This window comes from Hemitrygon akajei, chromosome 27 (assembly GCF_048418815.1).
Source record: "Hemitrygon akajei chromosome 27, sHemAka1.3, whole genome shotgun sequence".
Lineage (NCBI taxonomy): Eukaryota > Metazoa > Chordata > Chondrichthyes > Myliobatiformes > Dasyatidae > Hemitrygon > Hemitrygon akajei.
Genome location: NC_133150.1, coordinates 34731634 through 34759622, shown reverse-complemented (window position 1 = coordinate 34759622; position 27989 = coordinate 34731634). Strand labels below are relative to the sequence as shown.

Below are 27989 nucleotides of genomic sequence, written 5' to 3'. Positions count from 1 at the left end.
TGCAATTTAAATATACAAATTTTATTTAAATTTGGATAAGAAACTTTAATAAGGCACATTCAAAATAGAGCTGGTGTTACATTAAGTTTCCAATTGCACATTTTAGAAAGAAATGCCACCATTTGAAAGCAATGCAAAACATTTGAAATGTAACCTGCTAGTCAAACAGATGAAACAAGCTGCTATTTTACAGATCCTACTTATGGGCTGAAGTTTAGTAAAACAGACCCAACCCCGATAACAAGTGCAGCTCTCTACATGATTATCCATGGTACTGTTCACAAGCCACTCAAAGTTAATCGGAAACTAGCAACAATTCTAGAAAGTAACATGAACAGAATAAAGTTGTGCTTGGTAACATTTCAAACATGGATGTATGTTGCACGTATCAACATGATGAATGCAAAATATCCAAAGGCACATTATGTAACAGGAATTCCCCACCCATTGTTAAGTACTTATATCCCCATTTTTCAAACCGCTGCTGCCCATGTCAGTGTAAATAAGTTTCCAAACCTGAAAAATCATTGAAAACTATCAGTTGTTAATCTCCAACAGGATATAGTTCATTCTTGGATGTGCATGCAAACTTTTAAGTACAAATTCTTTGTAATCACTTAAAAATTTGGAGATTTTGCAGGTCAGTTATGCCACAGCATTGTAGATGAAAGCAGAGTACAACATGTCTCTGCCTTAGATTTGAGAACAATCTGTATGCAGATTGTAAGGTTTCTGCTCCAATGGTTTAATGAATTAAAACGCACAGATGTGAGGAGTTTTTAAGACTGAATGTGTATGAACTTGGTAGATTATCCCTTTAGAAATAGAAAATAGACTACCCTTATTCTTACTGAGATCTAATACTGTTGAGGACTCTTTATATTTTTTCCTCATTTTCCCACATAAAATATAAAATATTATGACAGCTCACATGAATTAAAATTGATCTGGGTAATTAAAAAAAAAGCCAACTTCAAAGGACCTTGTTTCCAGCAGTTGACTAGCACTTTCTTTCTGAATTGGCTGCAAAATCTAAATAAGCCATGGTTAAAACTACGTTATAATTAAAAATTGAGCAGTATTAATACATACTGTAAAGAAAACAAATTCATGCAAATCACAAAACGATGTGAAGTAAAGAATTGAGATTTTAGGATTAATAATGAAGTTGCCATGCCTCTATCATATAAAGCTGTATCCAAAGTTCAATGTGCATTATTTATACCATGTGTCATTAACATGAGTTATAATAGTTGTCCCATTTTGAGGGGTATTTTTTTGAAAAACAAAGAAACCCTTCAAAATTGTTGTTCTAAAAGCACTTCCTAAAAAAGGACAGGTTTTAGTTCATTTTAAAATCAATTTTTAAAATAGAACTTGGAACGAGAAATTGGAAATATGAAGTTTGACCACTTTACAAAAGATGCACATGCAGTCATGAATGTTAAATTTATTTAAGCTGGTAAATATCAGCTTAACTTGTGGATAAAAGTTGTTCATCAATATTAGCAAAAAGTTATTTGGCAGGAAGGAAACCCTGAAAAACAGGAATTTTAAAAACTGAAGCAGGAAGCCCCAATGAGTACTGTATCATCAGTCTTCAAAAATGAAAATGTATTGTTCTGAATTTCACATTTTGCACTTAATAGACATGCAAAGAACCAATATGTGTTAATGAGATCATGAAAATTTATACAAGGCAAAATATACATGAATACTTTGGAGAGAACAGTTCTGGTAAACCTTACATCCCTATGCTGCATATGACTATGTACCATGACTAGAAACCCCAAACAAAAATACCTCTTAAACCCAGTGCCCTCAACATTCATGCTACTTGGCAATGCGCAACACTCTGGAGAACAAAAGATCAAGACATCAGGCTGACTAATGCCTTATTCATTAATATTTTACAGCTATAGGAGTTTAAAGATTCTCGGGTCTTACACAGTTTCACAGAAGGGGAACTATGTTTTCTGTGATAGAAGTCTCATACTGGAAACTATCTTCTCTACAAGACTGTCCAACTTGAGATCGGCTCTGTACTTCCGATATAGCTTCAGATTTTAACTGAAAGCAAAGTCCTGTAATTAAACCCATAACATAGAATTTGTTTATTTTCCAAAGCATATACAACTCACTCTTTATAACAAGTGGAGTTTCTTAAAAAAAATCATTGGTCAAGGATAAAGGTGGTGAATACTTATTTTTTCCAGTGTCCTGGCACACCTTAACTGGAAGTTTAATGGAAAAATTGGTAAGAACTGGTTGAATGGTCTTATATTGTGCTGTGAATTTCTACAATTCAGATACCCAAGTATCTATCACTATATAGCCTTTTTTGGAAAGGGGCACAAATAGGCGGGCAACAATTATGTTCTCACTGACCTGGTACAGTGCTTAAGTTAATAAAGTATTTAGTAACATCTCTTGCTTATTTCTTATTTTCAGTCACCTACATTAACATTAATCAATCCCGATACTACAAGGATAAAAGTAGTTTGTTATATTTATTCCAGAAAGTTACTAAAATAGAGATCAACAGCTCAAGAGATAGACAATATTATGTTTATCAACTGATAACAGTCAAGCAAGAGAGGCAGAAAACTTGTAAAATAAAAGCACATCCTAAGTTGGGATTTCAGTAATTTTTTTTTTTAAAAAAGGAACTGCTATAAACAGACAAATTGCTTTTACTATGTTAAATGGTTATTAAATGAAAGACATGTAAAAATATATACACTTGACTAATAATAATTTTCAATTAAACCATGCAATAAACAAGTTGTGAAGAGTTAAATTAAAAATTGCAATGGTTTTGATATTTATAAACGTATTAGCGGTCAAGGTCTGTCTGACCAAACAGCTTTAATATCCCTGTTAAGAGATTCACATACATAAATTTATAAGAGCATGAAGTTTTGATAATTTAACCCACTTATATAAAAAGTAAACTACTTGGCCTTAAGAATACATAAGCTGGTACGAAGCTACAAATAGAAGTGCCATTCCTATGTGTCATGCCAGCAATGAAACACATGCAATATTCAAAATAAAAACATTCTAACTTCAGATTTTCCTGTCCAAAAAAAACCCCACAGAATGACCAAAACAGGAAGTCAGTGGATGCAAATAAATGGCACAGATTGGATATTATAATTTGAAAGGAATCCTTTAACAATGAACTTGATAAACATAAAACTAATATCTCTACTTCAAGGAGAGTACTGACATTGTAACTTAATCCATCACCTAGGTACTTCAATAACTTTAGTGTCACATTAATTAGATGACCAGCCAGACACTATAGAACACATTTAATTCATCTAGTCATTTCTTTCTCAAATTTAGTTTGAGCAAATTAGACAAGCCTTCTGTTTCCACCCATTACAAATTCAATTGCTTCATCATTGTTTAGTAAAGGGAAATGGGCCTGTGGGGTGACTGTGTACAGGGGCCTGTATTTGAGGCTTTTTGTACAAAAGTACGGGCATTTAATGTGCTGGTTAACATGGTAGGGCCCTCAGTTACTTTTAAAGCAGCAAAGCTCAAAAAGGCTTCACTACTTTAAACCGCCTAATTCAGAGACTATTGCCATTCTCCACGTACATCTCCTCCATATTCTTCATGCTTCACTGTTTGGTGTTAATTTAGCATCCCCATGACCTGGCTGAGGTTCTTGGTTGCTAGCTTGCTCCAGGAAAGATGCGAAAGGATTCTCCTGATTACTTTCCATTGCTTGATAGACGAGAAAAAGGATTAGCAACACAACAATGAACAGGAGGATCCGCAGCCACATTGGCACAAGGCGCTGCACTGGGATGTTCTCACTTGCACCTGAGAAGTTGCTTTTCTCCTTGTAGGCGCTTCTCATTGTAGCCCGCGTCACCAGATCATCAAAATTATATTGAATTGGTCGACCTGCTGCTCCTTTGATTGGTCGGCGGCGCATTGCACTGTGCATAGAAACAAGAGGATGGCTAACTTCATTACAGGAGTTATTTCTAGTACTCTGTTCACTCACCACCCACGCCCAATCTACTCCCCAACATCCAACATTTTAAATTTAATAGGTATTGGGATAATTAGGCTGATGAATTTCTTACCTGATTCCTGCTGGAGTGCTCATTTCATCTGGAAACATTGGAGTCAACACATCTGCTTCCTTTGCATGAAAGAATATATTATTTTAAAATATCAATTTAATAGTCTGATTTCTTTTTTTTAAAAAAACACGTAGACACAATAGCCTTGGCTGAAATTGCAAAAAAATATAAACTTCTATTCTGAAATTTACAAACCAGTAATACCACTTTACACCAAATGAATGCAAATCAAGAATTCCATTTGTAAAACTTTCTCCAAAATATACATTTATAAGCCACCACTGCAGAAACAGTTTTACTAAAAACATACAAATGATTCAGTTCAAATCACTCATTATTTATTAATAGAATTGACAGTATCACGCATAGGACAAAAGAAAATGATTCCACATAGAAAGACGACATTCAAGAGGCTCAACTTTATCAGATACACAAGTTTCAGAACAAGTTTATCCTGCTGTACACTTTTTTTTAAGACAAGTTTCTCTTAAGGTGCAGCCTATTGTAGTGCCACAAACCAATGATAAACTTATGCCAAATCTTCAGTACGTATAACCTATTCTATTAGGGGAATACAACAGCTTTATAAACCAAGCTGACATTTATGAGTATTGGACACTGAATGGCAACTAGTATTTGGAAGTGAAGCTAAAGATTTTTAGCTCTTTATTAGCCCAAAGACAGAATCTAATTAGCATTCCAGCTGAATTCTGTTTCTACATCTTCTGATCTTGCTGTTCACAAAAAGGAGTGCATGTTTACCTTTGTAAATTTAACAAATTTGATGATTAACACAATTCATCTGTGTGCTAAATAAACCTGTGCTTGCAAGCTCATTTAGACCAGAGAAGTAATAATTACTAAATTGCAGATCACTAGCCACTGTCAAGAGAAGGATTTGATAGCCATCTGCAATAAATGCAAGCATATTCTATGTTTGCTACTTTCAATTAATTTTCAACTACTTATATTAACCGATATAAGTAGTCGTCCAAGTTGCCCTTTAAAGATTAGTAATTAAAATATTAAGTATGCTGTTACTTTTAAGGATAGCATATTACAAAAATTGCAGTGAATTCTTTCAGATTAATAATATAAAGAGAATGTGGTAAGAGCTTAACATTCATTCTGATGTTGATTAATGGGGAAGGAGCTATTTATAAATTGCCAGTTACTTGCCCTGTGGATACCGAATATAGCTAGGAACTTCCTTTGCTTGTCAACACAAGAGCCATAACATATACTAGTACCTAGTAGTAATTTCCAGAGGCAACCAAGCCAAAAGGAAAGAAACTCAAATTTTCTGCCCCCTTCTTTACCCATGGTTCAACTGAGTAACTTCTACTTGCCACTTTCTATTCATCCTATAACTTGTCCCTTCAATTTGGACAATAATCATGTTGCAATTCAAATTGTTAAAAAAAAGGTTTGTGAAAATGCATATAACATTTTATATTATATAGGCAAGTAATCAAAATAAAGTATTTGGCAAGAGGAAAAGAATACACACATTTCAGAAGTTTGCAAAATGTATTTTTCTCTGCTTCCACTCACATGCTTTCTTCATGTAAATGGTCAGTTTTAGAAACTTAAAGAGACAACACTGAGTAGAAAGCATTCATTGAAGAGATGATCATAAGTAACATTAATGAACCACTAACATAATTACCTGAATTTGTCTTGATTTGCTTGTACTACTTGCATCAGTGACAGAGACTTTTGATGTACTGGGTGTGCGATATGAAGTACCTAAAGATAGATATAATTAATCTAAAGCACACCTTCTTAAAATGTGAATAAAAGCAGAATGTAACTGGGAAATCATACTGTATCAGCTACACCATTCTGAATTTCAATCTTACTTTTTGATGAAAGAAGTGCTTACACTGTACTTATGAAGTCACTTCTAATGCACCTGTTCTGAAAGTATAAACAGAAGTACACTAAAGGCTGCATTTTGAAGCATAAGATCAAAGAATACTCAAGACTATTAAATGGTTCCCTAGAAAAATACGATGGACTCTTGACTCCAACTACTTCATTATAATCTTGCACTTTATTGTTTACCTGCACTGCACCTGCTGCACTTTTTTTTGCGTTGTTATTGCTTTACCATGTTCTACCTTAATGCACTATGCAATAATTTAATTTGTACAAACAACAAGGCAAGCTTTTCACAATCTCAGTATGTGACAATAATACACCAATTCACAACATTAAGGGAACAATTTCAGTGTCTTCTTTTAGATAACTAGAGGAAAAAGTTACCTCACATTTTAAAAAAGATTAAATGGCTTCAATATAATAATGAAAAGTAGACTTAAGGGAATAGTTGCATGCTAAAATACTTAACCATATATTATGATCATACTGACATTATGATCATGATGACATGAAGCAGCTGCATAAAAAGTTGGCAGCAATTAGGTGGTATTGGGTATTAAGTACAACTTGATAGTACATCACCTAAATTACTTGAAGCACTGCCAAAATGAATCTGATTGTAAAATACCAATTTTTGAAATAATATCTAGGTAAATAAAATGTTATATATATAATTTACTGCATTTATCAAAATTAGGGTCTAAATTTGCATTGTTCTCCAGAAAAAGCCAAAGAAATTTATTATCTCTTAATTTCAAAACCTAGAACAAAAAGTTTAGCCAGCTTTTTACATCAAACAGTAATAAACATCAATTATTTGCCATTCTTGGGCTCTCCATACACTAAGCTTTTCTCATACTCTGTGCATAGCCTGGAGTAAGAAAACAGCTTTTTAAATACAACAGCAGGATTGCAATTTTATTCTCTCCCACCCCCACACAATTCTCTTTTGGGGATGTGGGTGTCGATACTTGAAATATACTGTGCAGAATACTTTCCTCGGACCTCAACTGTTTATGCTCATCTCCATGCTTTTTTTAAATTAAGGGGTAATCTGCCAAAGTTAGCAGAATAGCTGGTTTTTAAATTGGCAATAATATTAAGGCAAGAAAATATCTGACTTGCCCAAGCATAATGTCTAGCTACAACTTACCAATTTTGCTCTGTGTGGAGCTTGCAGGAGGAAAATCTGCAATAGAAATATAATTCTGTAAAATGTACAATTTTATTCAAACATGTTGCTAGGCTGAATCATACCAATACTTACATAACTTCTGCTTTTCAATTCTGTCCCTTCAGCAATCTATTTATTCACCCTTCCCTGCTTTAATTTTATTAATGTATTTATAATTCTGATTACTTTGTTCTATTTAGACTCTCAACTACAGAGCTGCATGGAACCCCCTTATTTTTACTACAATATACAGTTTCAAGAAAATGTTTGTGAACCCTTTGTAATTATCTGGTTTTCTGCATTAATTACTCATAAAACATGGTCTGATCTTCATCCAAGTCACAATAATACACAAACCCAATCTGCCTAATCTAATAACACAGAAACAACTGTACTTTTCATGTCCTTACTGAACACATTGTTTAATCATTCACAGTCCAGGTTGGAAAAAGCATGTAAACACTTGTATTTAATAACTAGTAAAAGTCCTTTAGCAGCAGTAACCTCCACCAAATGTTTCCTGTAGCTGCTGATCAGATTTGCACAACAATAAGGAGGAATTTTAGACCATTCCTCTCTACAAAACTGTTTTAGTTTATTGATATTTCTGGGATAACTTGCATGAACAGCCCTCTTCAGGTCATGCCATTGCATCTCAATTGGGTTAAGGTCTGGACTCTAACTTGGCCATTCCAAAATACAAGTTTTCTTCTTTAACCCATTCTGTTGTTGATTTACTCTTCTGTTTCGGATCATTATCTTGTTGCATCATCCAACTTCTATTAAGTTTCAGGTGACTGCACGCTACCCTGACATTCTCCTGTAAATGTCTTAATACAATTTTGAATTGTTCCTTCAATGGTTGTAAGCTGTCCAGGCCCTGAGGCAGCAAAACAGCCCCAAACCATGATGAGGTTTTGGTGTTGGTCTGCAGTGCCCTACTACCTCCAAACATAGCAGTGTGCATTTCTGTCAAAAAGTTCAACTTTTGTCTTGTCCGTCCACAGAACACTGTCCCAAAAGCACTGTGGAGCATCCAGGTGGTCTTTGCAAATTTGAGATGTACAGCAATGTTTTATTGGAGAGCAGTATCTTCCTCTATGGAACACCATTCATGTTCAGTGTTTTTCTTATAGTGGACACATGAACAGACTTTAGCAAGTTCTAGAGATTTCTGTACGTCTTTTGCTGTTACTCTTGGTTTCTTTTTCACCTTCTTCTGAATTTCCTTCAGTTGTAGACAATTTCTTTTATTGTGGACTGATGAACACTCATGTTTTTAAAGAAGTGCTTTTGTAGCCTTTTCCAGCTTCACACATCTCTACAATTCTTCTTCTAAAGGTCCTCTGAAAGTTTTTTTGATCGAGGCATGGTGTACATAAACAGATCTTTCTTAAGAGCAGGATCTGTCAGTAACGATTATATGTGTCTTTCTTTTTAAAATATAGGGCAGGGCACCTCTACAACCCACAACTGAATCTCATCTCATCAATTGGAACACCTGACTCCAAATAGCTTTTGCAGAAGGCATTACCCCAGAGATTCACACACTTCTTTTAATTCTAGACTGTGATTGTTTAAATGGTGTACTCAGTATTGACGAGGAGTAGTAGCAGATGGTGCTTGTCTATTATTGTGACGATGAAGATCAGACCACATCTTATGAGCAATTAATGCAGTAAACCAGTTTTCTTGCAACTATACCTCTTGCACTTATTTCAAATTCAATTTGCCAAGTGATCAACATTCCAATATGTATTTCTATATTTTGTAATTTATTTGTAGGTACAGCACAGAACAGGCCCTTCCAGTCCAATAAGTCACGCTGCCCAGCAAACCATTTACTTAACACTAGCTTGACTGGGAGGAAACCGGAGCACCTGGAAAAAATCCAGCGGTTATGGAGAGAATGTACAAACTCCTTCAAATGGCGCTGGAATTGTACTCTGAACTCTGACATCGTGAGCTGTAATAGTATCACTCTAATTGCTTCACTACTGCGGCACCCCAAAACAATCTTCCCTGACAGGAAATCTAACCCAGGCTGTCCTAGCCATTTGACATTACCTTTAAAACAGTTTATTCTATTAAATAATGTCATTCAATGAGTCGAATGGCTTAATTATGCTCTTAGACCATAAGACATAGGAGTAGTATTAGGCCATTTGCCATTTCATCAGGGCATATCAATTTGCCTCTCAACCCCATTCTCCTGCCTTCTCCCTGCAGCATCTCATGCCCTGACTAATCAAGAAGCTACCACACTCTTGCTTAAGTACACCCAATGTCCTGGCCTCCACAGCCAATTATGGCAATGAATTCCATAAATTGATCAACATCCGGCTAAAGAAATTCCTCCTGATCTCTTTTCTGAAGTGATGTCCCACTATTCTGAGGCTGTGTCCTCTGGTCCTAGACTCCCCTACTTTAGGAAACATTCTCACCACATACACTCTATATAAGCATTTCAATATGCAACAGGTTTAAATGAGATTCCCCCCCATTCTTCTAAATTCCAGCGAGTACAGACCCAGAGACGTCAATTGCTCCTCATACAGTAAGCCTTTTATTCCTAGAATCATTCTCATGAATCTCCTCTGAACATTCTCCAATGTAAACAAATTGTTTCTTAAGTGGCATAAAATTGCTCACAATACTCCAAATGAGGCCTCAACCAGTGTTTTATAAAGTCTCAACATTACATCCTCGCTTTCATATCCTAGTCCTCTCAAAATGAATGCTAACATTGCATTTGGTTTCATCACCAACGACCCAACCTGCAAATTAACTTTTAGGGAATCCTGAATGAGGACTCCCAAGTCCCTTTGCACCTTGGATTTTTGAATTTTCTTCCCATTTAGAAAATAGTCAATGCCTTTTTTCCTTCTATCAAAGTGCACGACCATGCACTTCCCAACACTGTATTCCATTTTCCACTTATTTGCCCATTCTGCAGTCTCCCTGCTTCCTCAACACTAGCTGCCTCTTGATTATCTTTGTATCGTTCGCAAACTTGGCCACAAAGCCATCAATTCTGTCACCCAAATCATTGACACACAATGTAAAGTGGTGCCAACATAGATTCTGGCAGAACACCACTGGTCACAGGCAGCCAATCAGAAAAAGCTCCCTTTGTTCCCACTCTCTGCATCCTACCAATCAGGCAATGCTCCATCCATACTCGCATCTTTCTTGTAATACCATGAGCTCTTATGCTGCTAAGCAGCCTCATGTGCGGCACCTTGTCAAAGGTTTTGTGGCTTATTATAGTGCACTGCTGTTTTACTTTAAGCTAAAACCTGAGACTTGGCAATAAATACTACTGAAATGACATTGGTATTTTAAATAGACATATTTAAGAACTAAAACTCATTTTTACAACATCAGCAATCAAAATCAACATGCATGATCTCTATGCAAATAGTCAACAAAAACATTTTCCAGTTTAAACAGGTGATACAAGGAAAATACTAAGTAGTTCAAAACAACAAAAATTGCAAAAGCTCCAAAGTCTACTTTTGTGCTTTTAATTAAACTTCAGCATGCTTTACAATCGTCTACTTAAGAATAAAAACATGGTGCTGCCTGACCTGCTGAAGCTGCCCCAGCATATTGTATATGTATCGTAAGGATTAAGATGTGCAGACACTGTATAGTTACCCAAACTGAACACAGCCTTGAGAACCTAGTGGCTCTTTACACAGTTTTTGTTCATGTTTTACTAATTCACAGGTATTATTGACCTTTAATGCTTAGATTTAACGGTTATTAGCATCTGAAATATGTTTTATGATTGGCACTTATATAGGCAAATGATGGGAATCACAAGTCCTCTAAGTTTCTATTGAATAAAATTGTCTAATTGTATCTGTATAAAAATTAAGTGTAAGTTATCGGAGTCCAATTAATTGGCAATGAAACTGGCAGATCAAAAACTTTAGGCTGCAGAGATTACCTGGTACAGCAGATTCTTCTATTGTTCCTCATCTTGGATGATAAAAGTTCAAATTTACTCCAGACTAAGTGAAACTGAGGCATCTTTCTCCCTTAAGCAGGGGGAGGGGGGGGGGGGGAGAGAAAGCACCTGTGGTATGTCGAATACCAGGTGAAGGGGTAGTCTTTGGGGTACTGCAGGCTTGTGACTTTGCTTGAGTGCTCGCTGGTGGGTACCCATGCTTTTTTTTTTGCCGGTGGGGAAGGGGTGATCATAGCTTTGCCGGTGGGGGAGGGGTGATCATAGCTTTGCTTATATAGCGTGGAGAAGGGGCTAACTGGGGGACTTTGGGGTTTTAACATTTAACTGTCATTCATTCTTTGGGGGCACTCCGTCTTTGTGGATGGTTGCGAAGAAAAAGCATTTCAGGATGTATATTGTATACATTTCTGACATTAAATGTACCTTTGAAACACCAAAGTTACTCTGCCCAAACTTTATCGTACTACACAACGAATACTTGCACAACAGGATTACCTCTAGGCAAAATACAAATAAGGAAGGTAAACCTGAATTTTAATCTACAGACTTTGGTATGAGCAGAAGTTAATCATCACTTTGTTTATTAAAACAACTATAAAATACATCTCCAAATAAAGCAGCGCTTCATATAACCAATATATACAAATTATGTTTATAAAGCACCTTTAACATAAATCATCCCAAGGACTTTATAGGAGCATTATCAATTAACATTTAACTGAAACAAAAGGAAATACCATAACAGACGCAGCAGCTTAGTCAGAACTAGATATTGAGGAGTATCTAATATTGTGAAATTAAAAGCAGTATTTGAGAAAAGAATGCTCGAGGTTGGCCCCCAGGCACCTCAAATAATAAAGGTGGAGAATTAAATTCAGTAATGATCAAGAGTCCAGATACCTTGAAGGTGCTGCAGGGCTGAAGGAGATTATAAAGAGGGAGGGATACTGTTTATGAATATCTCCATGACTATATAAGATTAAGAATTTTACAATTGAGGTTGTGTAACTAGCAGCCAATGCTGTTTTAAAAAAAATGGGTTGGGTGAATCAGATTTAACACAGATGCAAATAATAGTATCTGAAGCAACAAACAATCTAGAGCCAGAGTTTCAAGTGAAAACATTGACAATTTGTTTCTCCATCACAGATGCTGCTCAATTACGTGAATTTATTATCCAAAGCGCATACTTCAATTTAATATGACAAAGTAATGCAAAGTCTGGATAGGTCAAAGAGTTTCAAGGGTCTAAAAATCACTGGATAGTACATGACAGTAACTTTAGTAGATTCAGACTTTAAGATGGTAAGCCAGACATTTTTTGGTACTGGATGTCAGCAAGTTGTTTAACAATGTAGAAACAGTGAGAAGAAAGTTCAACAAAAATTAAATATTTCTATTAAATTAACATAAACTCTATGGAAATATGGGTTTACTGAGATACCTCATGGACACACTGATTTATTGTGTTTTTATTTTAAATTTGAATTAGAGGAACAAATTCCAAAATGGGCAGAGGCTACCTCTAAACTCAAATTTACAAACATCCAAAATGTTTAGTGTGAGGCCATCATGTGTGTTACAAATTTAAGCCTGTTACAAAAACTGGAGTTCAAGTTTATTATCAATCAATTATGTAAGCAATTAAAAAAAATTACTGGAGTTGACTGTATTACACTGTATTTGCATGAATTTCTATCACTTTGTAATTGAAACAGGGCACTGTAGCCTTTCACATATGTGTTTCATCAACCCCTATAGTAGAGGACTGAAGAATTCTGTTTGAAACAAAAACAATTCATTTTATGGAATTTAAGTTTTTCTGACAATTCCACTATTTATTGCCATTCCTAAAGATTATTAGGAAGGTTATAGTACTGCAGTTTCACAAGCCTGTATACAATCGTTAAAGCAGCTGTACATCAATTCTCCCTTATTAGGAGGGCTCTTGACCTAGTCTGAATATCATGGGTTCAAGCTACATTCAAGTATCTAAGCTGACACTTCAGAGCCTTACAGAGGAGAGTGCTGCTTGCAGCTTAGCCTCCAAAAAAACACAACTCATTCAGCATTGTAGCAACATTTACAAACTGCCTTGAAAATGCCAAGTATACACTCAGTGCCTGCTCATTAATGCATATATCTAATCAGCCAATAATGTGGCAGAAACTCAATGCAGCAAAACATGCAGATATGGTCAAGAGGCTCAGTTGTATTCAGACCAAACATCAGAATGGGGAAGAAATGTGATCCGAGTGACTTTGACTGTGGAATGATTGTTGGTGCCAGATGGGGTGATTCAGATACTTCTGATCTCCTGTGACTTTTAAGCATAACAGTCTCTAGAATATACAGAGAATGGTGCAAAAAATGAAAAACATCCAGTGAGCAGCAGTACTGTGGGCGAAAATGCACTGCAAAATGACAGGTCAGAAGAGAATGGCCAAGGCGTTCAAGCTGACAGTAACTCAAATAGCCGTGCATTACAACAGTAGTGTGCAGAAAAGCATCTCTGTTTGCATAACACATTAAACTTTGACATGGATGGGCTATAGTAGCAGAAGACCATACTAGGCTCCTTTCTTGTACCCAATAAAGTGGCCAAGTATATGCAACATGACAGTAGTAACTCAAAGGAACAATGTCCCTAAGAACGAGTTATTAAATTATAGACCACCTGTGTAACAAATATCAATTTTACTGATATACTTGAAAGGTGATATGAATCTTCAGCAGGAGTTAAAGGACAAAATTTGTCACCAAGTGCAGGTGTAGGAGTTATGCATTCTGTGCTGTGCACTTATTATGTGTATTGTGGTAACTAGTCACATTAGTGAGGGTGTGGTAAAAAATGAAGCGATAAGTTTTGTATTTTGTATATGTCATGGCAGACTAGCTTGGGGCCAGTGGAGGTCACATTTTTCCTGACCACTTAATTTCAATTCAAGATTGTATGTTTGCTAATTGCTAATAAGGGATCCAAATAAGGAATTCGACATTTGTTGCAATCATTTCATTGGAGCTGAGGGCGAATCATGCATGAATAACTACATCTGGGGGTCACAGGCTGGTAGCAATTATTTTGATTTTGGATCAATTTTCGCTGCTACAGTAGGTAAGATCAAAAAAGTATTCAATGAGCAAGATAAGGCTTCAGCTCATTTCCACAGATTCTGCTCCTTTTAACAGTGATACTGAAGTGTCAAATTAGAAAAAAATGTTTACTAACCTTTCCATCTTAGATGCTGCTTGATCTGCTGTGCATTGCCAGACTTTCTACATTTTATCTGGTTTTCCAACTGAGAGCTCACAGAGGAGATCAAAAATAAAATATAACCAGAAAGTGGCAGAAATACACAATCCAGCAACCTGGGAAGCATCCATGGAAAGGGAGGAACATACAGTATTTAAATTACAATGAAGAAAGGCCAACCATACCCCTCCAGTGATGCTTTAAGACCTACTGAGTACTGTAAACAGGAAATGCACAAACTATTGATTGCCAGTAAAAGTAAACATGATTTACCTTCTTCCTCTTCACTGTCTGAGTACTGGTCAATGTCACCTGTTCCATTTTGCTTAGGTGGGGGCACAGCTGGACGCTGTCCCATCAACTTCATGAGCTTCTTCTCATAAACTATCCTAGTAGATGCTACACGGATATAGAAAAGGCAATGAATACAGATCAAACACAAGGAAATCTGCAGATGCAGATACTCTGTAAAATGACTGTTCAAGAAAATACCTAGTTTACTATCTGGAAGAATGGTAGTAAATAAGTGAAAATTCAAAGAAAGTGACAAACTAGTTGATTTTGATTGCCTTTTCAGGTGAAATTTCATTAACCTGGGAAGTACAGGATTAAATTTTACTTTGTCTGAATTTTGAAATAGTCATGCACAGAAAACAGTAACAATTTGCATTTACATAGATTTCCAATATAATAAAACATTCTAAAGGTGAGCTACCAAGTTGTAATTAGACAAACTTTACAAATTTGAAGAAAAAAAATATGGGCAAGTGATTAATACTTAATCAAGTGGGTTTTAGGCAGGAGCCCTGAATAAGTAGTGAATGGATGGTCCAAGTGTTGGTAACGTGGTGGGGATGGGGGTAAAATACCAAAGCCTAGGATGTACACAACAAAAGGAATGACTGATAATGTTAAAAATCACAAAATTAGAAGAAATTAACAAGCATTTGAAGGACAAATCATTGCGAACGTGCAGGGTACAGGCAAGATGAAAGTATAATAAAATTCTAACAAACTGCTGCCCAATTTAATAGAATTCTTGATGCTTTGGTGTTTGGCTCATTTTTTCCCCCCCATGTTGCCCTTAAATTCACTGGGTCCCAATTCCCTGCTAGCTTCAGATCATCAGGGCCTCATTCCCCACAATCCCCTTAAACGTGTGGTTCAGTAAAAAAAAATAATGCTGTGCAACACTCAATGCAAACCATAGGTGTGTCAGTGTGTTAATAGGAGCAATATTCAAGAGGCTGGAAAATCTGCCTGTAGTAACACCAAAATCCCCAGCTTGCTGAATTATCATAGCTTTATTATATAATGAGTTAACTGTGCACCTAAATGGAGAAGATGGATGTATTAATATTTTCAATTTTTATGCTTACCCACAATTGGACCAGGTGTAACCCCATGTTTCACAAGTTGCTCTTTCAACTCTTCATCGCTCAGCTGCATGACATTCATATTCGTATAATTAACTGTACTCTTCGTCAATTTGGAAAGTTCCTTTGTTAAAAAGAAAACACAAAGGACAAATAGAGAGTTTATTATTACTTGCAAAGGCTGATGCAATTTAAAGTCTTTAAATAACCCAGAATGAAACCTTTTTGTCATCATGATTTGAAATAAGTGCCATCTTACATACAAAAGAACTTTTTTTAAAGTTATATAAATCAGTGGCACAATCATCTAGGTTATCATGAAATGACTGCCGATGCAAAAAAAATCAATTAAACAAAAACACACAGTATTCCACTTACTCGCATTCTACTCAATAATGAAGATATTACATTAAAAATATTTTCACTAGACTATTCTTGTGTGAGGAACAGATTCAGGGAGATAGAAATTAAATCATAATAGTGATGGAAATCAGATTAGGGTCGCTTATAGGGATGAAAAAGATAACCAGTTTTAAGCACACCTGTGATCTGCAACCTTAAATCTAGTCTCATGATTTGGATTCTCATACTAAAATGCCCATTTTGGTTAATATCTAGGAAAAGAAGTAGATGAAAAGAACTAAAGTGCTAACCAACTGTTGCTGCAAAACCAGAACAATTACCTTGCCATTCACCTCTACTTGGAAGGTTCATTTAAATGAGGCCATTGCCTCCAGTAGTCTGTCAAAGGATCCAAAACTTTCAAATTGAACATAGCATGAAGTTTACTATTTAGTCCTCAGAGCCTTCCTCCAGGACCAAAAAATCCTTCCCGAGCTGTAGAACTATTCAATTTCATAACTGTGGTCTAACCAAAGTTTTCTATGGCTGGAACATGTGGTACTTAGTCCTCTAGATAAAGGCTGGCATTTCAATTGAAATGACATCTGTCCACAAGTCCCTAAAGGACTGCAAGGAGTACTGAGAAGATCATAGGACTTTCTCTTCCACCCATTAGAGCTATTTATCAGGAACATTGTGTACACAAGGCCCTTAGCATTGTCAATGATCCTTCCCACCTGTCCAACAAGCTTTTTGATTCCATATCATCAGGCAGGAGGTACTGTAGCCGGAGGACAAGAACTGTTAGAATGGGAAACAGCTTCTTGCCCCAGGCCACAAGACTACTGAACTCCCTGCCACCACCCAGATCTCCACGTATGAAGCGCCAGTAGTGTTATACTTTTCATGTTTTAACGTATTTGTCCCTTATTATGTGGTAATATTACTTTGTGTGTTATGTATGTGAGTTCTATGTACTGTGCTGTGCAGCTTAGTACAGAGGAACATTGTCTTGTCTTATTTGGAGGTATACATGTGTACGTTTGAATGACGAACTTGAACATTTTTAAATCCTCATTTGTTATATCAGTTTCTTCTCATGAAGTACACACATCTTCAGTTTCTTTAGGCCTCCACTAATCTCAGCACAAAGATTTAGAAAGTGTGTTTTTTTAAAATCTGAGGTGAATCATTGTAGTTACTCATACCAAAAATCAATTTGTCAAATATACTCAATGTTTCTGTAAAATACGATCCCATTCAACTTCTGGCGAGTAACTGGAAATGAAATGTCGCAATCAAAGTATTTTATAAAATACAAGTTGAGATTCCACCCCCCCTCCCAAATTCTTTGTAGGACATGATACAAGTTTGACAGGTCAATTATCACCATCACCTGCTACTTTCTTGCTGATTTTCTGACCAGTAACGTGCTCAATTCCACAATGAGTTTCTTCAAGTGAGCTTTATCACATCAAGAATTCCATAATCAATATCCACAGACATTCCCCTAATCTGCATTTAACCACCCCTTCAAAGAAAAATCAAAACAATTGTTTCTTAGACATGATCTTTTTACAATTATTAGATTCTCTCTGATCAAGTGGAAAATTTAACTATGTTAATTACACACGAGTAACTTCCCTTTTAGTTTAACTAGTCTATGATTTCCCCAATGCTCCTCTCTCACTTCTCTTAATTAGGATAATTGCACACACTCCCTATCAAAAGGAACCATTAAATTGAGAACTTAGGACATGTACAACGCCCCTGCCAACAAGAGAACCAAAACCATCTGACACTGTGTGCTTGCTGCTCATTAGTGTCATTATATTACTCAATATTGTCATGCAAAGTTTGCTTCACCAAAGGAAACTTCTACACTGATGAAAAGTAATCATTCAATATCATAATTTTGATACCTATAAAGTACAACATTGCTACTAATACAGAATGATGTAGCACAAACAGCCATTCGTGTCTACATTGACAATGTTGCCATGTACACATGATCTGTATCCCTCTATCCCTTGTCTGTATATACATATAGATGCCTCTTAATCATTGCTATTGTATCTTTTTCTACTACCCTAGCACCTCCCAGGCATTTGTCACTATAATTAGACCTCCCCTCCACCTTAAACCTACACCCTTTAGCATTTGACATAGCTATCTGAAAAAAAAGCTTCTAACCTATCAATGTCTCTCAATTTTATAAACTTCTATCAGGTTGCTCTCTAGTCTCAAACATGCCTGAGAAAACATGTATGTCCAACTTTTTCCTTATGGTTTACTCTCTAATCCAGTCAACATCTCAGTGATCTCTACTGTAGCATTTTCAAAGCCTTCACATCTTTGCAGTAGTACGGCAATTACAACTGCACACATTACTCCAAATGTGGCCCAACTAAAGCTCCCACACTGTCTGCAAGGAGTTAATATGTTCTCGCCATGTCCACTTTATGAGTGGAACAGATTAAATATTGTGTTCGATCACAAAACTTATGGGGTAACTTAGGAAACAGGTGTTAGGATACCACTGACATGTACAAGGGGGTAAACATTTGTTCTTAGTAGGCACCAATGGTGTATACAAGTAGCACCAAGTCAAGCACATTATGGAGGTATCCTTGGAATGTGGAAGAAACTATTTTTGTCCTAATAGGTTCCTATCCAGTTTCTTTCCTGAAGAATTCAGCTGCACATGATGATGAATTTTGAAACACCATACAAGCACTGCATAAAAATGAAAAACCTGCTTCATTTAATTCAAAGTAAAAATAATAGCATGTCACTTTGTACAATGTTTGAATCAGGTCAGAAATAAATGTCAGAAGTTATTCTGCTGCATTGGAATGTGAAATGCGTTTGGATTCAGCCTTACCAGCAAATGCTGTTCAGGAGGTAAATGCAAAGACAAAACTGAGACCTTTTTAAAACAATGATCACAATATAGTCTAGTTTCATTCCAAGGCTACAGACAAGATACAGTGGATACCCAGAATTCTAAACCTTGCTTATTGCCCTAGTTATTAACAATAGTTGTGGTATTTGCTATGGTCTTATCCCAAACTAAGAGTAGAACAATGAAAACTGGAAAGAGCTATGCAACGAGTTGGACAGGATAAAAAGGAAGAAAGCAAAGGTGAGGCAGAACACGTCAGGAGGGGGAAATCCATTATTTACAAGGTGAGCACAATCAGAAAAAATTCATGCCCTTGCTACTGAGTTAATGCACTGAGACTATTTAGACATTCTGCCTTTCCTCACCATCATAAAAACAGAAATCTACAGCATGTTACCCTTCGGCTCACAATGTTGTGCCAACCATGTAACCTACTCTAGAAATTGTCTAGAATTTCTCCACCGCAGAGCCCTCTTTTTCTAAGCTCCATGTACCTACCTGTCTCTTCAAAGACCCCATCTTATCTGCTTCTACCACCTTCACTGGCAGTGCATTCCATGAATCCACCACTCTGTGTGGAAAAACTTACCTCTGACATCCACCTTGTACCTATTTCCAAGCACCTTAAAACTATGCCCCCTCATGTTAACTTTTTCAGCCCTCATCTTATACACCTCTATCAGGACACCCCTCATCCTCTGTCACTCCGAAGAGAAAAGGCCAAGTTCACTCAACCTATATTCACAAGGCATGCTCTCCAATCCAGGCAACATCCTTGTAAACCTCCTCTGCACTCTATAGTATCCACATCCTTCCTGTAATGAGGTAACCAGAATGGAATACAGTACTCCAAGTGGGGTCTATCTAAAGTCTTATATAGCTGCAACATTTTTGAACTCAATCCCACAGCTGATGAGGGCCAACACACTATATGCCTTCTTAACAACACTGTCAACCTGCACAGTATCTTTGAATGTTCTATGGACATAGATCCCTAAGATCTTGCTGATCCTCCACACACCCAAGAGTCTTACCATTAATATTATATTCTGTCTTCCAATTTGACCTACTGAAATGAACCGCTTCACGGTCATCTGGGTTGAACTCCATATGCCACTTCTCAGCCCAGTTCTGCATTCTATCAATGTTGTGCTGTAATCTTTGACAACCCTAATAATTTAGTTGTATTCATTATCATTATGTACAATGTCATATGATATAGGTTTTCAAAGCACATTTATTATCAAAGACTATATGAATTATACAACCTTGAGATTTGTTTACTTCTAGGCAGTCACAAAGCAAGAAACTCAAAAGAGCCCAATTAAAAAAAAACCTAATATGCACAAAGGAGGGAAAAAAACCCCCACAAATCATGGAAACAGAAGTGAGCAGCAACAACAGCAGCATACTGAAACATATTAGCAGGACGAACCACTGCAAAGGTGATCAGGTTTATTCATTTCCATAGATATTACCCGACTTGCTGAGCTCCTTCTGCATTTCGTTTGTTGCAATGGATAGGAATTGGTTTGAAATATCCTAATGTCACAACAATACCTTAATACAAATTAAATAAATGGGTACTAATTTACTGGACCGGTAATCTGGAAAGATTTATTTAACTCCCAACAAGGCAGCTGGAAATTTGAATTCAAGAAATAAATCTGCAAAACCAAAGTATTGTTGCATTAATAAAGCTGATTAAAAAAAAACTAGATCATAAAAACTTCAATAATGCCAAACACAATCTCGAACATAGAAGTAAATATATAAGAGGCTTGAGAGCCAAGTACATTGCTAACAAATTGTTGCCTCTGACAAATTACTGTACATACTCTAATCAACAGCTTTTGGTGAGCTAGGAAGTTTGTAGTCTCTTGAGGGCTAGATCTATGGCATTCAAGACTAGCCACCCAGGACTATACAAGAAAACCAGTTACGACTAAGGGCTACCACAAGAGCAATTCCCAATCCGTACAGATTATGGTTTTAACATCTCTACCTCACTGACAATCAATGCTGGTGCACCTCAGGGATATGTGCTTAGCCCACTGCTTTATTCTCTCTACACCCATGACTATGGCTAGGCTCACCTTAAATGCAATCTATACATTTGCTGACAACACAATATCACTGGCAGAATTTCAGATGGTGATGTGGTGGTGTACAGGAGCGAGATGTACCAGCTAATTGAGTGGTTAATAAAACCAAAGGAATGACTGTGTTCTTCTGAAGGAGCAAGACAAGGGGGCACAGACACACAAACACACACCGCTCCTCCCCCCCCCCCCCCCCAAAAAGCTGGAAAGAATGAGCAATTTCAATAGGTGTGTCAATATCTGAGGATCTAACCTGGTCCCAACATATCAATCCAACTATAAAAGCAGGGTTAATTCACAACGGTTATAATTCATTGGGAGTTTGAGGAGATTTGGTATGTTATCTAAAACACTTGTAAATTTCTACAGATGTACAGTGGAGAGCATTCTAACTGGCTGCATCATTGCTTGGTATGGGGAGGCTACTACACAGGACTGAAATAAGCTGGAGAATTGTAAATTTAGCTCCATTGTGGGCACTAGCCTCCGCAGTATCCAAGACACCCCCCCCCCCCCCATACCATCACCCAGTACATACCTTGTTCTCATTTTTACTACAGGAAGGAGGTACAGAAGCCTGAAGATACACTCAACAATTCAAGAACAGCTTCTTCCCCTCTCATCTGATTTCTGAAATGGACAGTGAACCCATGAACACTACCTCACTACATTTTGTTTTAAAAACACACACACACACACAGTAATTCAGTTCTTTCCCCCCCATTATATATTGCATTGTAATGCTGCCGCAAAACAACAAATTTCACGACATATGCCTGTGATATTAAACCAGACTCGGATTTTGATTCAGCTGTATTGTTTTCAGCACAGATCACTATAATTATTATGACTGGGAATACAGACTTCTTTGCCCCGCCTCCCAACCTATAGACCAGAGACAAAGGGAAAATTAATATTTTAACTAATAACTTGTTCTTATACTATTGAAATAAAGTTAAAGTCTGTCCTGAGCCATATAGGCTCATCAGGCCTGGGCTTATGCTGGTTTCCGTGGCGTGAAGCGACTGAGAGTACGAGATTACCCCCCCTCCCCCCCCCTCCCCCCGATAGGATGCCAGTCTATCGCGAGGTTAACCCCCAGCATTTTGCTGGTACCCATTTTCAGCTGGGTGGACTGCAGCAATGTGTGGTTAAGTGCCTTGCTCAAGGACTCAACATGCTGTCTCAGCTGGGGCTCGAACTGACGACATTCAGATCACTAGCCCAACTCCTTAACCACTTGGCCACATGCCACACACTATTGAAATAATTGCTTATTTATTTCAGCAATATGTTGGGATGCCAATGAACCTTCTGTAACTAACAACTGAATGTGCATTTTGTTATTCTTTTCCCTTGTACTACCTCAATGCACTGTTGTAATGAAGTGATCTACATGAATGGCAGACAAACAGCTTTTCACTGTACTTTGGAATATGTGACATTTAAATCACCAAGTTAAATCACATCATACTACAAAGAATGAAGAAAACAGGGAGCTATCAGGATCAGAATTGCATAATTACTAAGAATATTGCCATCAAGAATATTCAGCCAGATCACCCAGCTGAACCAGATAATTTCTATCAATAGAAGTTCCTATTCTTTCTTCTTCTCTACTGTTTGGTGAAATACTGTTACTTGAACTGGGTTTCTCAAGCAATCAGCATTCATCTTGGGAATTTTAGGGTTTTTTTTGGGGAATTAGTAAACCACAGCCAAGTCAAATCCTTTTCTAACTATAAACTACATATTTGCATGTCCTTCAGCAATCATTTAGCAAATCAGGAATTATAGACAATTATGATGCTATCAACTAATTCATTGCAAATCAAGATCTTCCTTGAACATAGATTTGGGGAAAAAAATCATTACATCACGTTTTTAACACAATTAAAAAAAAAACACTGAAAGCCAAAGTAATCAACCCTTCTATTGATTTTTATAAATGGTGAACTGTGCATTAGATTAATGGAATTCCCCCGATAGTACAGATGGTGATCACACACTGTAGCAAACAGTAAGGAACACAAAGAAGAGAAAACCTACAGGGCTGGAAACCCACAAAACACATACAAAATGCTGGAGGATCTCAGCAGGCCAGGCAGCATCTACGGAAAAAGAGTACAGCTGACATTTCGGGCTGAGACCCTCAAAGATCTCTACCCCAAAACACTGACTGTACTCTTTTGCACAGATGCTGCCCAGTCTGCTGAGCTCCTCCAACGTTTTGTGTGTTGTAACAATAAGGAACAATTTGAATTCCCGAGTTACTGTATTCCAATTAGCCAAGTGTTTCCAGCAGAATTAAAAAAGGACAAAAGAAGCCAAAATGTGAAGCCAGTAGAAATAAAAGAGAAAGTTTAAAAAACAAATTTAAAAAACTTGTACATAAACTTATTTTTACTATAAAGCTAACTCGAAATATAACATTGAGCTAATCCATCCATACCCAGCCCTCAAAACAAATACAAATACAAACAAACATGAACAAGGCCATTCATCAAAATTCATCCATCAAGATATGAAAGCACTGTATTTCAGTACTGTATTATTCCTTTAAAAAGTCATGCCCAGCATACCCTTCTGGGGTTGTATATTTCACATGCTCATTGCTCTTTTGAAAGATGTTCCTTACTCAAGCAAATAAACCTACTGAAACCTAGAAACATGTTTTGAATTCCGAAATAGAGAGAGAAAGAACAATGAATTAAAGGTTAGCATTGGGACATTGTCAAATGGGAATAGATCTACAGATTCTGAGCAGCTGTAACGCTTAAAAGGAAGTGGGCAGCTGCTGCAATTAAGGCACTTCAATAATAGTGAATATAACAAAAGGCAAGTGGAAACCAGAGGGGCTAGATTGCAAAAGTGGACCAAAGCAATAAACAGGAGGAGGCCATTTAATATGAACCAGCATCAAAATCAGTATAACATCATGAATGAACTGGCCTGTCTAGTGCTACTTTGCCCAATGTACGCAAGTTGTATGTAAAGTCCTCTCCACCAATAAGCACATCTACACAGAGCACTGACACACATCGATCTAAGACTCCTGCCACCCAGGCCATACTCTCTTCTCACTGTTGCCGTCAAGAAGGGGCAGGAGCCTCAAGAACCATACCGTCAGGTTCAAAAACAGTTATTCCCTCTCAACCATCAGGTTCATCAACCAGTTGGGATAACTTCACTCACTGCATCACTGAACCGTGCCCACAACCTACGTATTCACTTTCAAGGACTCATCATCTCATATTCTCAGTATTTATTCTTATTTGTTAATTATTTATTTTCTTTTCTTTGAATTTCCGTAGTTTGCTCTCTTTTGCATATTGGTTGTTTGTCCATCCTGTTGGGTTCAGTCTTTCATTGATTCTATTGTGTCGCTTGGATTTACTGTGCATGCTTGCAAGGAAACGAATCACAAGGTTATATATGGTGACCTTTAGGTATCTTGATAATTTACTTTGAACTTTGAAAAGAGCAAATAGTCCACTTCAACTTTAGTGCCAGGCCTGAAATCAGTGCTGAGGAAGTGAAACTGATAGCGCTGGCTGAAGTCATTTTAAATGAATCTTGCGCCATATAAAGTTACCACTCAAACTTCTGAGTGTTAACTTATTGTCCCGCTATCTTGATTAGATTTTAAGAAATGCAGCTAAAATCTAATCCATTGCATTTTTAAGATTTCCTGCAATGCTACTTCTGATGTGGCTTTGAGCATTGCAGGGCATGTCTAAACAGAAGTATTTTTTCAAGGAAGTTACCAAGAAGATTGATGAAGGAAAGGAAGTGGACGTTGTCTACATGGACTTCAGCAAGGCTTTGACAAAGTCCCACATAGGAAACTGGTCCAGAAGGGCAAGTTGCCTGCCATTCAGCATGAAGTAGTCAATTAGATTCAACATTAACTTAACAGAAGAAGCTAGAGTGGTCGCAGATAGTTGTGGTTCTGACTGGAGGCCTGTGACTACTGCCAGGCCGCAGGGATTGGTGCTGGGTCCATAGTTGTTTATCATCTATATTAATGATTTAGATAATGTGGTAAAAATGTATAAATGGATCATTACTGATGATACCAAGATTGGGGCATACAAGGAAGGCTATTAAAGGATGCAGAGTGATTAGGACAAGCTGGGAAAATGGGTTGAAAAAACAGCAGATGGAATTTAATGTAGACAATTGAGAGCTATTGCACTTGTGGATAAGCCAGGGCAAGACTTACACAGTGAATGGTAGGGCTCATAGTAGAATACGAGGACCTGGGAATACAGATCCATAATTCCTTGAAAGTGGCATCACAGGTAGACATGGTTGCAAAGAGAGCTTTTGGCACATTTCCCTTCATAAATCAGAGCACTGCATACAGGAGTTGAGATGTTATATTGATGCTGTATAAAATGCAGGTGAGGCTAAATTTGGAGTATGGTGTGCATTTCTGGGCACCTACTTACAGAAAGTACATCAATAAGCTTGAAAGAGCGCAGGCAAAATTTACAAGGATGTTACCAGGGCTTGAGGACCCAAATTACAGTTACTTATGGGTTAGAACTTTATTCACTGAAGCATAGGGGAAAGAGGGAAATTTTATAGAAGCATACAAAATTATAGAGGGATACAGATAGGGTGAATGCATGCAGGCTTTTCCCGCTCAGGTTGGGAGATACTAATACTGAAGGTCATAGGTTAGGGTGAAAGGTAAAATATTTAAGGGGAAACTGAGGATGGTGAGTGTGGAATGAGCTGCCAGAGGACGTGGTAGATTCAGGTTCAATTGTAACATGCAAGGGAAGTTTGTATAGGTAAATAAATCAGAGAGGTGTGAAGTCAATGGTCTGGGTGCAGGTAGATGGGACTAGGCAGAAGACCAGGCTGGCATGGACCAGATAGGCCATAGGGTCTGTTTCTATGCTGTAATGTTCTACGAGCCCATTCCAAAACCCCTCCTTCTGCCCATTCTCCACATCCAGACCCACCAAATCTGGATATGATATATAGCAAACCATGAGAGTTCTTTTCAAAGAAGCATGATCAGTGATTAAGGAACAGAACTTTGCAGGAATTGGGGTGTCATGTTGCAGTTATGCAAAACATTGTTTGGGGTGTTCTTGTTTGCAGTTCTGGTTCCCATGCTACAAGAAGAATGTGACGGCACTGCAAAGACTGTATTACAGATGGCATTAAAATTTTATGATTGCAGGTCACTGACTGAAAATATTAGTTCTATTTCTCTTTTCAGAGATGTAGCCTGACAGCGAGCATTTTTTTTTAAACTTTCAGTTCTGGCTTCTTGCATCCAAAGTTATTTTTCAGTTTTCAATTAAAAGTTAATTATTGGGATACCACGTTGTGGGGGCGGGGGAGAGGGGTGGGGGTTTGCGGGATCAAAGGAGAGAGACACACACACAGAGACACAGATGAAAATGTATATTAAAGAAACCAGATCTTAGAAAAAATGATACAAAAGCAAAACGCTGGATACACTCCGCAAACTATGCAGCATCTGTGGAATGAGAAACTGAGATAACATCAATTTAGTTCTTTTCACAGGTGCTGCCTAGCCTACTAAGTGTTTCCAGTATTTTTCGTTGTTTGTTGGTTAACAGCGAAATACACAAGTTTGATCAAATAAGATCACATACCTTCAAAATAAAAGCCACAACATTCGTCATCAGTGCTAGGTGTGTGTATATATATATAGAAAGCATTACGATTATTGCGGGAAATTGCCGATGTAATCACAACAGCAGGTTAAAAAAAATCTCTCTAATCTGCTTCGCTTAGTAACGGCCATTTTGTAGCTTTAATGTCAACGAAGCTTTGTCAGTTTAAAACACACGATTAATGATTTCAAGTGTACTGCGATGTTTCCCAACATGCGTTCTCTTGCTTTATATAAAAAAAAATCTTACTTTGAAATAAGTATTTATGAATGTATTTGTGCGGGAATTTGAAAAGCCGGGTGACTGAATAGAAACCAAATTATGCCAGTATTGAACTACACAAAGGGCAGAAGATACACCGGGAACCAATACACAAGACACATATTTCACCGGATCAAAAGAAATGTACACAACTAATAGCAAATGCAACCATAATCTAGAAGAAAAAAAAGTCACTCTCATAATCCAACTGAAAAATACTGACAACTATCGCCACATTCAAATACGGAAACATGCAGACACCGATTTCCCTAAACTCACTGTGCTTTTAACTTCTGAAGAATCCTCCTCGTCGCTGGAAAAATCCGCCCTCAATTCTGACTTATTCTTAGAAGTAATGTGTTTTAAATAGAGCTGAACGTAAACCTCTTTCTTCTGCTCCCTTCGCGGTAAAGGTACGTTATGAGCAATTAATTCACTCTTCAGTCTGCCTTTAGTTAACTGATTCGGATCCCGATTTTCCCAAGTATCCGACATATTCAGCATAGGCGCCAAATCGTTTTTTTATTATTGAATTAAGCTTAGACACTAACCAAAGAAACAGCATTAAAATATCCCTCGGCACACACGCATGTGTGAAATACAAACGATATGAAAACAAGTTCAAGACTGATTGGACGCGATTAAAACAAGAAACTCATTGGTCAGTCTCTTATTAACCGGTTCGACGCCAAGAAAGTTTCAAATCGCACAACCTTAGAACTTGTGTTTTACAAATAGCCACATTCTCTCCAAAATTTCTCACCAATATGTATGCAAGGGTTCAAAGACCAAATGGTCAGGCGACGAGAAAGCATTGACATGATACTGTATTGCAGTTTGGATGATTTAATCGCCGCAGCCACGATAGCAACATAGTCCCAGAGAAATACAGCACTTAAACAGGCCCTTTGGCCCAACTGGTCGATGCCGACCAAGGCGTCGACTTC

At 37.3% G+C, this 27989-nt stretch overlaps 1 protein-coding gene across 1 annotated transcript; it reads right to left on the bottom strand.

Moving 5' to 3' along the window:
* LOC140717247 (lamina-associated polypeptide 2, isoforms beta/delta/epsilon/gamma-like) lies at positions 1-27587 on the bottom strand. The gene is made up of 7 exons (XM_073030607.1): positions 27322-27587; positions 15773-15893; positions 14667-14792; positions 7144-7179; positions 5776-5855; positions 4107-4165; positions 1-3956 (listed from the first exon to the last, which is right to left on the bottom strand). Exons 1-7 carry the CDS (start codon positions 27544-27546, stop codon positions 3626-3628), a joined length of 978 nt encoding a protein of 325 aa, XP_072886708.1. The 5' UTR covers positions 27547-27587; the 3' UTR covers positions 1-3625.
* Positions 27588-27989: the final 402 nt, after the last annotated feature.

What these genes read in the sequence shown, in the direction of transcription:
- LOC140717247 (XM_073030607.1), bottom strand. Translation starts at nt 27,546, where the DNA reads ATGCTGAATATGTCGGATACTTGGGAAAATCGGGATCCGAATCAGTTA. An exon ending in GCAAATCAAGACAAATTCAG is followed by an intron (nt 4,166 to 5,775) that starts GTAATTATGTTA and finishes TTTCATGCAAAG; the next exon opens with GAAGCAGATGTGTTGACTCC. An exon ending in AGCACTCCAGCAGGAATCAG is followed by an intron (nt 3,957 to 4,106) that starts GTAAGAAATTCA and finishes TTCTATGCACAG; the next exon opens with TGCAATGCGCCGCCGACCAA.